We start from the raw sequence: 14339 nt of genomic DNA, 5'->3' as shown, positions 1-14339 counted from the left end.
CTACTTAGTTAGGTCTTAACAGCACTATTATGCAGGAGACATTAGGTGGTCATGGCTGATGCATGCAAGCACGTTGGAGCCGTAATAAATGAATGACTGTTTAATATCACAGGAGTTATCGGTGCAGGTACAGCATGTGTCTCTACTGAGGTGAAAGCACGTTGCTCTTATTCAGTACTGTATAATTGTTTGTGGAGATGGTTAATGTAGTGATACAAAACTTGTAATACAGTGTCTTTAATATGTTATGATTTCTTAATGACAGCAATCTATGCAGAAAGCAATTTCCACAATGCCTTGACTTTCAGCTTTGGTGAGTCACACCTTGGTCCAGTGAGGTCTGTTTACAATTTAGGTATATATTTTAATTCTAAAAAACATGGAACCACTCACTCGATGTAGTGCTGCTTTGGGTGTTTGCCCTTTCCTCTCGTCCGTCCCTCCTCTTCTGTCATTCTATCCTTCATTCTTTCCACTTCAATCTGCCCACAGGTGACTTTACACTCCCTCTTCTGTCTTTCTTTTCTTCATTCTTCCCCCTTCCTTCTGCCTATGGGTGACTACACTGAGTGACAAGCCATGTGGTTTCCTATACACCAGGAAACGATTTACTGCGCTGGGTGGTAACCACATAACCAAATAATGGCGCCTGGTGGTTTAGTGGGTAATTAAGGTGCTCCAGTCAGATTGAGTCTGTGTAGGTTTATATCCAAAGGGTGGTTAGGGTTTATTGCTCTTGTAATGCCACGCAGGGATGAGTGAGGCTGGTCACTCTCAGCTTAAATGTCAGGACCAAATTGCCCAATCTTGGGCTCCTTCGTTCCTCATGCGGCTACGTAGGATTGGATGATGAATGGATGGATGGATTACATGGAACACAATCAGGTTGTCAGAAGTTGTAACGTAGACATCAGAGACCTGTACCCAGAGAGACAGTTTCCAAATAGATGTTACCTTTTATCATTTCTGTAGTTCATACAATGGTCTTGAGTTGATTATTGCGATGCATGTTGGTTTAGTCTTCCAAACAATTGGTTAAAGGAGGTTCCGTTGGTGTTAAACAGGGCAGTTAGTCTTATTTTTGGCTTAACTCCGAGAACCCACAGCATGTCTCATTTCATATTGAATTGCAGTGGCTGCCAGTAAGAGCTTGAATAAAATTTAAACCATGTTTATAACTTTCAAGGTTTTTATGTGTGGAAATCAAAGTATCTTACTAAATTGTTACAGCTTCAGTTGGCATGCTTAGGTGTGATGGTGTGAAATGAAGACATTCCTTTGAGCCATTATCCATGAGTCAGTTGACATCTGGCAAATCTTTTAAGGGACATCTCAAAACGTTTTCCTTTTTAGAAGCTACAATTTTGAAAGAGATGTTGTTATGGACAAATATAGGGTTTAATTGCAGCGTCATTTACAGGGGAAGCTTGTATTCTATACAAACATCACATTTCTTGTAACTGTAAGGGTAGCCTACAGTACAGCATGCCCTTATTTTATGTGTTCAATATCAGATCAGTAATAACATGGGTTCAGTGGGAATGTGTTTTGGGGCAAGTGTCACCTACTGAACATAGACTAAAATTAAGTTCCTAACTCATCAGAACTAGTAATTTCACTTCACTGCACTTCCCTTACTGCTTACTGCCAAAAATGTCTAAAAATTAGTTTCCAGTCCACCTAAACTGGTAGTTGTTTCACTTCATCGCGCTTCACTTGCTGCTTGAACTCTAACACTGCCCAATTGTTCTATCACTGACATTATCACATGTGACAGTGACTGAGTCCAAAGGCCATCTTGAAACAAACAAAGTACTGTAAGCTCCATGTCAGCAATTGTATAAGCAGAAAAAGTGATTGTACATCATAACAATGGTATAAGTGTAAATGTGATATTATATAAACGTCCTATCTTTTTAGTTGTCATGTATGCAATTTATCTTATACCAGTTCATTGTAAAATGAGGGTCTGCTGCACTGCATATATATGTTTTAAGTACTGGTGACTATAGGAAGGAACTGGCACTTTTGAGAAACAAAAAATGCAGATTACTTGTATTATTATTTACATTTATATTTATTATTATTATTATTTTAGGTGGTAGGTGGGGGTGCTCACCATCCACTCATTCAATGTAGTGCTGCTCTCAGGTGTCTGCCCTTTCCTCTCCTTCATCCTTCTTTCCTTCCATCTTCTTCTGTCTTTCTTTACTTCAGTCTTTCCTCGTATGTCTGCCTACGAGTGACTTTACACTCCCTCTTCAGTCTTTCTTTCCTTCATTCTTTCCTCTTCCTTCTGCCTGTGGGTGACTTTACACTGAGTGACAAGCCAAATGGTTTTCTGTACACCAGGAAACCATTTACTATGCTGGGTGGTAACCATGTAACCAAATTTTGGTACCTGGTGGTTTAGTGGGTAATTATTGTGCTCCAATCAGATTGAGCCGGTGAAGGTTTATATCCAAGGGGTGGTTGGGGTTTATTGCACACGTGATGCCACTCAGGGATGAGTGAGGTTGGTCACTCTCGTCTTAAATGTCAGGACCAACTGCCTAGCCCCAGGCTCCTACGCTCCTCGTGGGGCAACGTAGGATTGGATGATGGATGTATGGATGGATTATTATTATTATTATTATTATTACGAGTGGTAGGTGGGGGCACTCACCATCCACTCGCTCAGTGTAGTGCTACTTTGGGTGTCTGCCCTTTCCTCTCTTCTTTCCTTCCTCTTTTGTCTTTCTTACCTTCATTCTTTCCTCTGTCTTCTGCCTACGGGTGACTATATACTCTCGCTTCTGTCTATCTTTCCTTCATTATTTCCTTTTCCTTCTGCCTATGGGTGACTCTGCACTGAGTGACAAGCTGAATGGTTTCCTGTACACCAGGAAACCATTTACTATGCTGGGTGTTAACCATATGACCAAATTATGGCGCCTGGTGGTTTAGTGGGTAATTAGGGTAGTCCAATCGGATTGAGCCAGTGCAGGTTATGTCCAAGGGGTGGTTGGGGTTTATTGCTCATGTAATGCCACTCAGGGATAAGCAAAGCAGGTTACTCTCATCTTAAATGTCAGAACCAACTTGCCTAGCCCCGGGCTCCTACGCTCCTCATGGGGCAACACAGGATTAGATGATAATGATGATGATGATGATTATCATCATCATCATCATCCAGTCCTATGTCGCCCCATGAGGAGCGTAGGAGCCTGGGGCTAGGCAAGTTGGTCCTGACATTTAAGATGAAAGTGACCAGCCTCACTCATCCCTGAGTGGCATTACGTGAGCAATAAGCCCCAACCACCCCTTGGATACACCTTCACTGGCTCAATTCGATTGGAGCGTCTTAATTACCCGTTAAACCACCTGGTGCCAAAATTTGGTTATGTGGTTACCACCCAGCATAGTAAATGGTTTCCTGGTGTACAGGAAACCACTTGGATTGTCACTCAGTGTAAAGTCACTCACAGGCAGAAGGAAGAGGAAATTATTATTATTATTATTATTATTATTATTATTATTGGTATTATTGTTGTTGGGGTCATTATTACATTTCTGAATAACAGTCATATACAGTAATCACTCTAATATCCGGACGCCCAATAACCGAACATCCCCACTAACCGAACCTTATCGTCCTGGGATCAAACATTCCCAAAATGGTCCGAAAATCCAAAAAAATTGGAAAAAAAACCGATTTTTTGCCGTCCGTAATTTGAACTTGCCGCGCGCGCCGCGTGAGAGCATTGTTTTGGTTCGTCATTCCTCCGACGTCCGATAGAGCGCCGCTGCATCCTCCCCACTTCCCGCCTGTCTCTCACCGCGACTGGACCTGCGCTCTTCGTAATGGCTGCCCACGTGCTCGCTTTTGTGGTGGTGCCGTACTTGCTGCAAGGCCTCCTGCTGCTCTCTGCCCTACTCTTAGTGTGTGTGATGATGGCCCCGCCTCCTGAGAAAAGGAAGAGAGTGGTGTTGACTCTGGAGAAGAAACGGGAGATATTGGAGAAGGTTGATGCGGGTTGGTCTTCCTCTCGCATTCTCCGCGAGTTCAACCTGGCCCGGTCGACTTTGTTTGATATCAAGCGTTCCCGAGACAAGCTCATGCAGTACACGGCTGACTTCTCGTCGAGAAGCAAACGCAACGTGGAGAGGAAGGTTATGTTTACTCCCAAGTATGCAGAGATCGACCGCTCCACGTTGATTTGGTATCGACAGCAACGTGCAGCTGGTGTGATGGTACGTGGAACGGAGCTGAAGGCTGCTGCTGAAAGTTTGCAAGGCTTCACGACGCCCTAGACTTCAAGGCATCCGAGGGTTGGCTCTTCGCGTTCAAGTTGCGACATGGCCTTACTAACCGTAAAGCACATGGCGAAGCATTGGACGCTAACGAGGATGGAGTGGACGAGTTTCGGCACAAGGTGAAAGGCTTGATCGACAGGGAGGGCCTCACTCTCGGTCAAGTCTATAACGCTGACGAAACTGGCCTATTCTATCGTCGGGTGCCAACGAACACTCTCGCCGATGAGACGGAGAAGCGGGGTACCTGGCCGCAAGCTTTCTAAGGAACGGATATCTGCTTTGTGTTGTGCCAATGCTAACGGCATGCACCGGCTTAAGCCCGTTATTGTTGGCCGTGCAAAGCAGCCTCGGTGCCTTCGTGGGGTGATGGATGTCCTTCCTGTCGTATGGTACCATTCTTTGAAAGCATGGTTCACAGCTGTGATTTTCAAAGACTGGTTTCACCATCACTTCGTCAAGGAGGTCATACATTACCAGACGAAGACACTGGGAATTCCTCGCGACCAGGTAAAGGCTCTCCTTCTCCTCGACAATGCACCTGCCCACCCGTGCGACAAGGACTTGGTAGCTGAGAATGGCCATTAGGTGCATGTTTCTGCCACCTAATACGACTGCTCTCATTCAACCAATGGACCAAGGAGTGATCGTGGCAACAAAGCGCCTGTACCGTCGGAAGTTCCTGGACGAGGTGATGGTGGTTCTCGAGGACGAGGACGAGCGCAGGGAAGGACGTGACACTCGAGGCAAGCGGACTTTGGAAAACCTTCGCCGCTACAACATCAAGTCTGCGCTGTACAACTGGGCTAGTGCATGGAAGGAAGTCCCTGTGAAAACTCTTGAAAATGGTTGGTCTCGTCTGCTTCTGGTAACAGATGTGGAGTACGATTTCCTAGGGTTTGACGTGGATGACTTCCATGCACGGCTACGTACGCACGGCGACGATGTTGATGTGGACGATGTTCGTGAGTGGTTGGACGACGACGAGGGCGATCCTGGGTATCAGACGTTGTCTGATATCGAGATCGCATCTTCGGTTGCTGGTGTCAGTCCCGAACTTGAAGATTCCGACGACGAAGGCGATGATGATGCAGACTCCGCCCAGCAGGACACTACTCCAGCCATCCCCAAGCTGAGCGCACTGGGAACATCTAGAGTTCGTCCTAGACTACCTGGAACACCCGGACTGCGACAGGGAGATGGGGCCCTTGGGACTCGTGGAGGAAGTGCGTGCTTTCCGGCAGCGCATCATCAATCGCCAGAATCGTCGGTCCTTGCGTCAGTCAACGATTGACAGTTTTTTCAGGCCCGTGACCCCGCTGTGCCAAGCCCTGGTTCCACTCCGTTGCCTCCCCAAGACAGGCCCTCATGCTCCGAGCCACAGCCCAGCACATCAGCTACAGTGGAGTCACCGTCGACGTGAGTTTGCGGCTGTCTTCAGAGTCTTCTGTAGTCGGTACGCCATCACCACGACCCACCGATGCACCGCTTGGACGCCTGCCAGTGATACTCTCGGGCTCTGACAGTGAATAAACAGCAAGAACTTCTCCACTAGACCACACGGGAATTTTGAGTGTTGTGCAGTGAAAAAAACGGTGTGTTGTGTTAAGGTTTTCAAGTTGGGAGAAAAGACTAAGTAGAAAAGAAATTTAACGTAACTAACCTTCTTTGTTTTGGCTTTGGAAACTTAAAAAAACTTGGGAAAAGTTAATGTGCAACACTTAAATTTAATGGAACATTATTTGGACTAAAGTGAACACTGTGAAAAGAACGGACTTCTGTGTGTTAGTGACTAAGCTCAGTGCAAGACTTCAGGAAGAGTGTAGTGCAAGTGCTTCAGGAAATCGTTCTTACTGTCAGAGTCCGAGAGGAGGCGGTTGGCGGTTATTCATCGAGGTGGCCAGGGACTTGCTGTAAGTAGCCAAAATGTTTCATGTTGTACTATTTTCCATACTATATTTACCAGAATGTTTCATATTGTATTTTTTCCCATACTATACTTACCAGAAAGTGTCATACTGTACTTCTTTCCATACTAAACTTACCTCATACATGTGCAGTAGGAATGGGTTTTTCAGAGTTCGGTTAGGTTCGGTTAGGTTAGGTTCGGTTAGAGTCCATAAGTACCAGAATGTTTATTAATGTATGAACATACTTCTAAACCCACATTTTATGTGTCTATTGCATTTATTTCAGTCATTTATGTGCCTTATTGGTGTGATTTGGGTGTTAAATAGGTGCTATGCATGTCCGGAGGGAGTTGTATAGGTGTTTCTCTGTGTTAGGGTCCGTAAGTACAAGTCCATAAGCTGGGGCCCAATATCCGGACAAAACCAATATCCGAACCTACCGATGGCTCTATTGATCCGGATATTGGAGTGATTACTGTATTCCTATTTGTGTTGTTACATTTGTGCACCAGGTGTATTTATTTGGTAGACACTTCACTTATAATGGTTAACTGATTATTGATGACACACAGAACCGGATGCAAGAGTCTCTGAAACTTTTCGACTCCATCTGCAACAACAAGTGGTTTGGTGACACATCTATCATCCTTTTCCTCAACAAGAAGGATTTGTTTGAAGAGAAAATAAAGAGGTCGCCACTCACTATCTGCTTCCCTGAGTACACAGGTAAGTTCCTGTCAGATCAGGTACTGTATTCTGTTGCAGAATATTTAATCTGCCATATGGCAGAAGACAGGGTGACAGTGAAGTAATTTGTTTGTGGCTACCCCTTCTGGAATTATGGCATCTGTTTACAGACAAACAACAGACATCCGCCTTTCATCAGTTCATGAGGTTATGAACCTGGTCCTTGAAAGTGCCATGGTCATACTGATACATACAGTATTTCCATTTGTCCAAAACATGTTTCATACTTGTTGATAGGAATCACACTAAGTGACTGTAACTGTAACTGAACTTCCTGTACTGTATATGAAGGTCTGACTCAATGCGCTACAGCACAGAATATCTGTGTATGCTTTACTGAAGTTTTAAATGTTTAGAACATTTGAAGTATGGCTAGTATACTAAATTTTAATAGATTAAACAGAACCTTATTCTGTTTATCTTTATTTGTTAGACTTGGCTTCTTACAATGTTATGTAAAACCTCTATTCAAGATTATAGATATATATTAATGGCTGACATCCATAACTATGTACAGTACAAGCATTGCATACCTTTCAAAGTGCACTATAGGATAACATTAACATAATACAAAGCATGCCTCTCACATTAAAGATATACATCTGGGTATATAGAAGCTCTGTATACAGCATACCTTTCCATCTTGAACATCAGTAACACACATAGCACATACCTGTTGGTGATATGCTGGCAGCCAGACGACAATGTAGAATGCTAGGTACTACCAAGAAAAGCTCTTTTTCTTGTCAGCAGTAGGTCTGTGTACATAAGGTAATAAAGAAGAAATATTCATAAAATCTGCCCTGAAAACTTCAGTCTTTTCCCTGATAATATATTATCATCATAATCAGGACTTCCTTTCCCACCTTTGGGCAGGGTGAGGAGTAGCAGTGTTCAGATAGCCAAAGTTTGCCCATTTCAATGGGTCACACTTTCATTCGCTCATCATTCAAGCCCACGGAATCTTGTCTCCATCTGATAGGCCAAAAGGCTTCCACAAAAAGGCAGACATGGTCCCCCCCCTCTGGGAAGGGGCCATCACACGGGGACTCATGGACGTCCAAACTGGCCGTTGATGTCCAAATTTGCTGTCGTACGAGGGTCGTGGGTGTCCACACTCACTGTGGACGTCCATAACTCCGTAGTCTTCTTCTTCTCTATAGAGTTTATCTGTAGTTGTGGTCAAGTAATGTGTGCCATCTGCTATCTTACATCATGATTAATTAATACCGTTAATAAAGTTTGTATAATCTTTTTATACGACTTGTTATGTTTTTATTTGTTTTACAAAAATACTCATTGGAAAGTCACTAACTGGTGCACGTCCATTGTTGTTGATGATAAACACATCTTCTGCAAGGAAGTCGGAACAAGTGACCTCCCCATCGCGTGGGGTGAACTCGATAAAGAAGAAGGTGGCCGTCGACGTCCACCGTGTAATAGGGAATGGACGTCCAAGCTCAGTTTGTACGTACATTTTGTGCTGCACACAAAGTTCACTGGTCCCCGTGTGATACCCGCTTTAGATTAATACAGCAGAGATAGGGATTAATGGACAGTTAGCTTAACTGGCCCATTTTGCTCCATTGATAGTTTCTGCTTTCCTGCCTCTCTTGTTTCTTGATCCTCTCCTCTCCTTGGTATTATATGAAACTTTGAGAGCATAGTAATGATGAATTTTGTTTCAGGAACTATGGATTACAACGATGCCTCTACCTACATTCAAGCCCAGTTTGAGGCGAAGAATAAATCTACCAACAAGGAAATCTACTGCCATATGACATGTGCCACTGACACCACCAACATTCAGTTTGTATTTGATGCTGTGACGGATGTGATCATTGCCAATAATCTTCGTGGTTGTGGACTTTACTGATGCATTTCTGATAATCTTCCAGACTTTAGATATTGGTTGTTATTTGTTGTATTAACATAAAATGAAACCCTATTACTGGGCCTTATTTGTGGGCTGGCATCTTACCTATTAAATCAATGGAACTTTGGCACGGGTCGTGGTGAGCTAAGCTGAGTGCCTGGAGTTCCTTTGTTGCTAAAATTTGTAACTAGTCCAAGAAGCTGGGGTGAGATGACACTTGTAAGTCATTTTGCTGCACATTGATCCTGTATATGTTTGCATTACTCCTTTTCCATAAACTTTGCTAGAATTCAAAATGTATTCATATAAGTTATGGGCATTCAGATACTATACTATTCAAGTTTCCCATTTTACTTGTAAATTTTGTTGTAAAATATTCATATTTGTGTAATTAAACTGGTATTTTTAAGCTTCAGTCTGTACATTAACAATTGTTTTACACAGATTTACTGGAGGACCATGATTATATGGGAGGTCTGTGTACTTGTGTGTGTGAAAAATATTAGTGATCTGGATAGTATCATAATAGTTGACATCATTGGCTTGTAATATTAAACAGTGATGTAAAAATACTACCACGTATATATTTAGTGCATACTGTTTATTACATTCCTTCATTTTTTTTTTTTTTTCTTTTTTTTTAAGTTGGGCTTTTCTCAATTATGGATTCAAGGAGTGTGTCTTTTTAAAAATGCCCTATTAGTAGTTTCATGTGGACATGAGTTACACAGCAGAGATATTCATGTAACATCATTGATTTTATTTATGTGATATGGTAGGAACCATGTGAAACTCATGTTGAAAGGATATTTTGATTATGATATGTAAGCTTTAAAATATTTTTTTTTTTAGCTAAATTTAAATTTCTTTTGTAGTTCAGTCAGTACTTGCATAAAATTGACTGATTATATATGGGTAACACTGATCTGGATGCTATTATTCAAACTCTGCATACAGTACATTTGAAAACATATATATTTAAACCTATTTACAAGAGTATTTTCACAGGTGAAGCCTTGCTTATTGTTACATCTGTTACCTGCATATTGCTCTTGCATGTCTTACTGAAACAAAATACTTAATGATATTTCTTACTCAGTGATGCTTGCACAAAGGCACTGTACCATGGTCTGAACCAGTGCAGTAGCTGTTAGGAATTCATGGCTGTCAAGGTTGTGAAGTGATATACAGCAAAAAAATCAAGGAAAGGTAAGGTGGTACTGTATGTGATAAACATTCATCAGAAAAATGTCCACATCTAGAATCCTTAGTAACTTCTTGAACTCCTACTTCTTAGAGTAAAGAAATTAAGTGATATTTATTATTATAGTAACTAACCACTCCTCAATGAGTAATGTAGGTTTAGTGAAGCTGGAGTAGGACATTTACATACGAGACTAATGTGATAACAGAAATATATGTTAAGTATGTGTTACTAGTGCATTGTGCTACTGTAATTGATGTACTGAAGTTTACCATGGCAGTGCCTGGTAGTGAACAATTACAACATCAGTACTGCACTTTAAATATTGCACAGAAAGGGTAATACTTTTTTTTTTTTTTTTTATGTCATTTGTTTTGCATATTTTCTTTGGTACTGTATATGATAAAATCCATAAAATTACATGAGAATGTGGCATTGTGATGGATATGGGGGGGGGGGGATTATAAGGTGTTTAGGCCAGGTACTGCATTTACTGCTTGCTGGCTAGTTGTTTTCATATTTTGTGATTTATTACAAGTCTTTATATGGTATGTCAATAGTGTAACTGCAGAGATTTTCATTTTATTGTACTTGAAAAGGGAATTAGCACAAAAATATCTCTGTGACAAGGGCAATCATTTATGATAGTAAATGAATCAACTGTCAGTAGATGACACTTTTTGCTATAATTTTCACAAATATATACATACAAGTTGGACAGCCCCCAGAACCAGTGTTAATAGATCCTCTGAGGTGTACAGCATACATTAAGAAAGAAGATGTAGTATAACACAGCCCTTTAATTCCTCTGTACTAGTGCCTGTAGTACAGTTGTTATTTTTCATAGACTAAGAACAATTAGATGCAGTTCAGAAAATTATCCACCCAACTTCATTTAATTACTGTGTGGAAATTTTTGTCTCTTGTGGTATACCAAGCTTGCTGGTTGTGTGGGTCCTGATGAATGAGACTTGATAAAGACATCAAAGTTAATACACTAAGATTATATACAGCTTGTACCTAATTAATAAGAGTATACCCAGATAAAGTAGCCCATTATTTACGAGTAATGCACTTTGTAAGTTAATAGCCTTTTTTTTATTATGAAGCCATGCTACCCACCTAAGGAAACATACTTGCCATAATGTTACAGGTAGTGGCATTTTACAAATATTGTATTTCAAGTTCAATGGCTTGTTGGGATGCATGACTTCTATGAATTGTATTCATAGGTCAGAGCACACTCATACCTGGCATATTATCAAAGGAAAATGTATTGGGTAACATGAAAATTTTTCTTGATGTCAAAATTGATCTCTGTAGCATTATGAATCTATGCTTAGTACATTATGGTATATATTTTGCCACATGAAATTTGATGGATTTCAGTACTGTACAAGTATATTTTGTGGGGAGAACAACAACTGCAATTTGCTGTCTGTCATCTGTCATTGAAATACACAGAGGAAGCAGTTTTTAAGCAGCCGGTTGTACCCTCTGCACTCCCACGCACCCTGGGGAGTCTACGTACATCGTCTCGCTGTTTCAGTAATTTGGACTGGGACACGAAGTACATAAACTTCTAGCTGGCATGCGATGCTGTGAGTGGGGGTGGATGGGAGAGTGAGGCAAAGAGAGAGAAATAAAAATGAGATTTAATGTGAGACAAGTAGGTGACTCCTCCCCATCACCCCATTATAGCAACTGGATATTTGTAATGTTAGCAGCCTCAATTAACTTCCCTTTGAAGTTGATGACCAAGAATAATTTAAAAAAAATATATACACACACACACACACACACACACACACACACACACACACACACACACACACATATATATATAAACTCTACTGAACTTGTGATCAGCCTTGAGAGTTGCTAGTAACTCTCATAAGTTCAGCTTCTTATCATGTTTTTGATACAGTACAACAGCAATGAAATTGTGTAAGGATGATCATAAAGTTATCAGCAGACATTTTTTCAAATGAAAAAGCTCTTTTTTTCTTATTCTGCTGTTATTAGCTTTATCTAGAGTACAGCTAGTAATTTATCAATAGCCTAACATCAAACAAGTCATTACAGGTCAATGTAGGTAATGTTTTCTCCATATATTGTTTCAAGAATTGTATATGACTGCAGTGGGATAATGTAACTTACTAACTGTTCTCTTGATAAGGTAAGAGTACAGAAAAGATAGTGAATATTGTTTCTGAAAATTCTTTTGTCTATATATATCTAGTCTGTAAGGAATATAACTGTCCCAGATGTGTAACCGGAGTATGAATGAAAGGTTATAAAAGTTGAAAAATCCCTTATTCGTTCATAGTATTTATAAAGGTGAATTAATCTTCTTGTGTAGCTTTAAGCTTTAGAATGCCACGTATCTAATATTAATGTTAAATGACCCATCCTCTCATGTACTGTAAGTTAAATACTCAGTTTTGTACAGTGTTCTACTTTGGTAGATTGTGCACATATGTTTATTAGACATCATCACTGACTTTTCTTTTAACACTTATGTTGGAATACCGGTATGTAAAAGGTACCAATAATCTCCTTAGGAATAGGAAGTACTTCTGTGGTGAATATTGTACCTAGAACAAAGATGTGTAGGTAGGATTCAGTTTGTATCAGACTGGTCGCAAATGAAGTGAATGTCGTTTATTTCAAAATACTTTTATTACCCATGAACATGCTGTTCACACTGTATTGGCATGCTTCATAGTTACTCAGTATCATTACTTATATTTGGAAGCTGTGGTAGAGAGCAACTGAACATTAATCATTGTCTAGCAAATTACTGTACAGTTTCCAGTGTCACAGTTAGTTATAAGGCATCAAATTGGGCTGCCAGGTAAATCAGTTACTTGAGTGATAGTACAATGAATAATTTTACTGTGCATTAAATAATACAGTTGACAGGTAAATCAGCTAAGCATTAATTCTTGCATATTCACAGTAATGTTCTGCTTCACTGAGGAAACCTTGGCCTGCCATGAAGCAAAAGTTGTTAAGGATTTAAATAATACCACAGTGAGCATGTATGTGTGGGTGAAGAGAAGACAAAAGGGGATGCAAGGAAGAGCATGATGGAATGAAGAGGCGAGACAGGCTGTGGCACAAAAGAAGAAAGCATATAATAGTGAGTGGATGAGAAACAGGGGTGTGAAGGAAGTTGAGAGATGGAAGAGAGTGGTGAAAAGATTAGTAAGAGAAAGTAAGAAGAGAGTGGATGAGGAAGTTGGAAGAAATTTGAGTGTAGAATAGAGGGAATGTAAGAAAATGTTCTGGAAAGAGATGAAGAGAGTTAGACAGGGTGTTAAAGAAGTTAGTTGGGGAGTGAAAGATAAAAATCGTAGATTACTAATAAGAAGGGAGAAAAAATGAGCAGATGGAGAGAACACTTCAAGGAATTGTTGAACATTGAGAATGAAAGTAGTTAGTATAAGTGGCTGGGAAATGGCTGGGAGAAGGAGGGATGTGAGAAGAAAGGAAGAATTCATTAGGATGAAAGTCAAAATGGGCAAAGCCCCAGGAATTGAAGTGTGTGGTGAAATGCTGAGGCATGGGGGAGAGATAGTAGTAGAATGAATGTGGAAGATGTGCAGATTGACCTGGGGGGAAGGTAAAGTCCCAGAGGATTGGTAGTCGGATATAATTATTCCCCTGTACAAAGGAAAAGGGGAAAAAGAAGTGTGTGGTAATCATAGGGGCATTTGTCTTCTTAGTGTAAGAGGAAAAGTATATGCCAGGATACTTAATGACAGAGTTAGGGAAGTACCAGAGGAATTAGTTGGAGAAGAATAGGGAGGTTTAAGGAAGGGAAGTGGTTGTGTTGATCAAGATATTCATTCTTAGATCTCTAGTGGAAAGGTTTCTAGAGAAGGGAAAGAAGTTGTATGCAACCTTCATGAATTTGGAGAAAGCATATAACAAGGTAGATACACAAGGGTTGTGGAAAGTATTAAGATTATTTGGAGTAAATGGGAAGTTAATGAATGCTGGGAAGAGTATGTATGAGGGTGCAAAGGCTGCAGTGCATGTGGATAGTGAACTGGGTGAATTTTTCTATCTGAAGTTTGGATTGAAACAGAGATATGTCATATCTCCATGGCTGTTCAATCCATATAAGTATAGGAATATAAAAGAGAGACAAGGTAGGGCAGTGGATGTTGGAACGGCTCTAATGAGAGAGAGAAACTCCCTGTACTGTTGTTTGCAGATGATACTCTGTTGTTAAATGAAGACGAAGGGGAGCTGCAAGGCTTGGTGAATGAGTTTGGGAGTGTACGAAATGGAATCTAAA

At 40.8% G+C, this 14339-nt stretch overlaps 1 protein-coding gene across 1 annotated transcript in view; it reads left to right on the top strand.

Annotated features, from left to right (window-relative positions):
- The window catches only part of Galphao (G protein alpha o subunit), a 275292-nt gene extending 264875 nt beyond the window's left edge, over positions 1–10417 (top strand). Inside the window, exons 7-8 of the mRNA XM_080282371.1 lie at positions 6776–6929; positions 8639–10417. Of these exons, the coding sequence (XP_080138497.1) occupies positions 6776–6929; positions 8639–8826 (342 nt within the window). The 3' untranslated portion in view covers positions 8827–10417. The remainder of the gene's footprint in view (positions 1–6775; positions 6930–8638) is intronic.
- The last annotated feature ends 3922 nt before the right edge of the window (positions 10418–14339 follow it).

Source organism: Coenobita brevimanus, chromosome 93 (genome assembly GCF_032717465.1).
Source record: "Coenobita brevimanus isolate Jiangsu-jjx chromosome 93, ASM3271746v2, whole genome shotgun sequence".
Lineage (NCBI taxonomy): Eukaryota > Metazoa > Arthropoda > Malacostraca > Decapoda > Coenobitidae > Coenobita > Coenobita brevimanus.
Note: the sequence above shows the minus strand (reverse complement) of the source record. Positions and strands in the feature narration are given on the sequence as shown.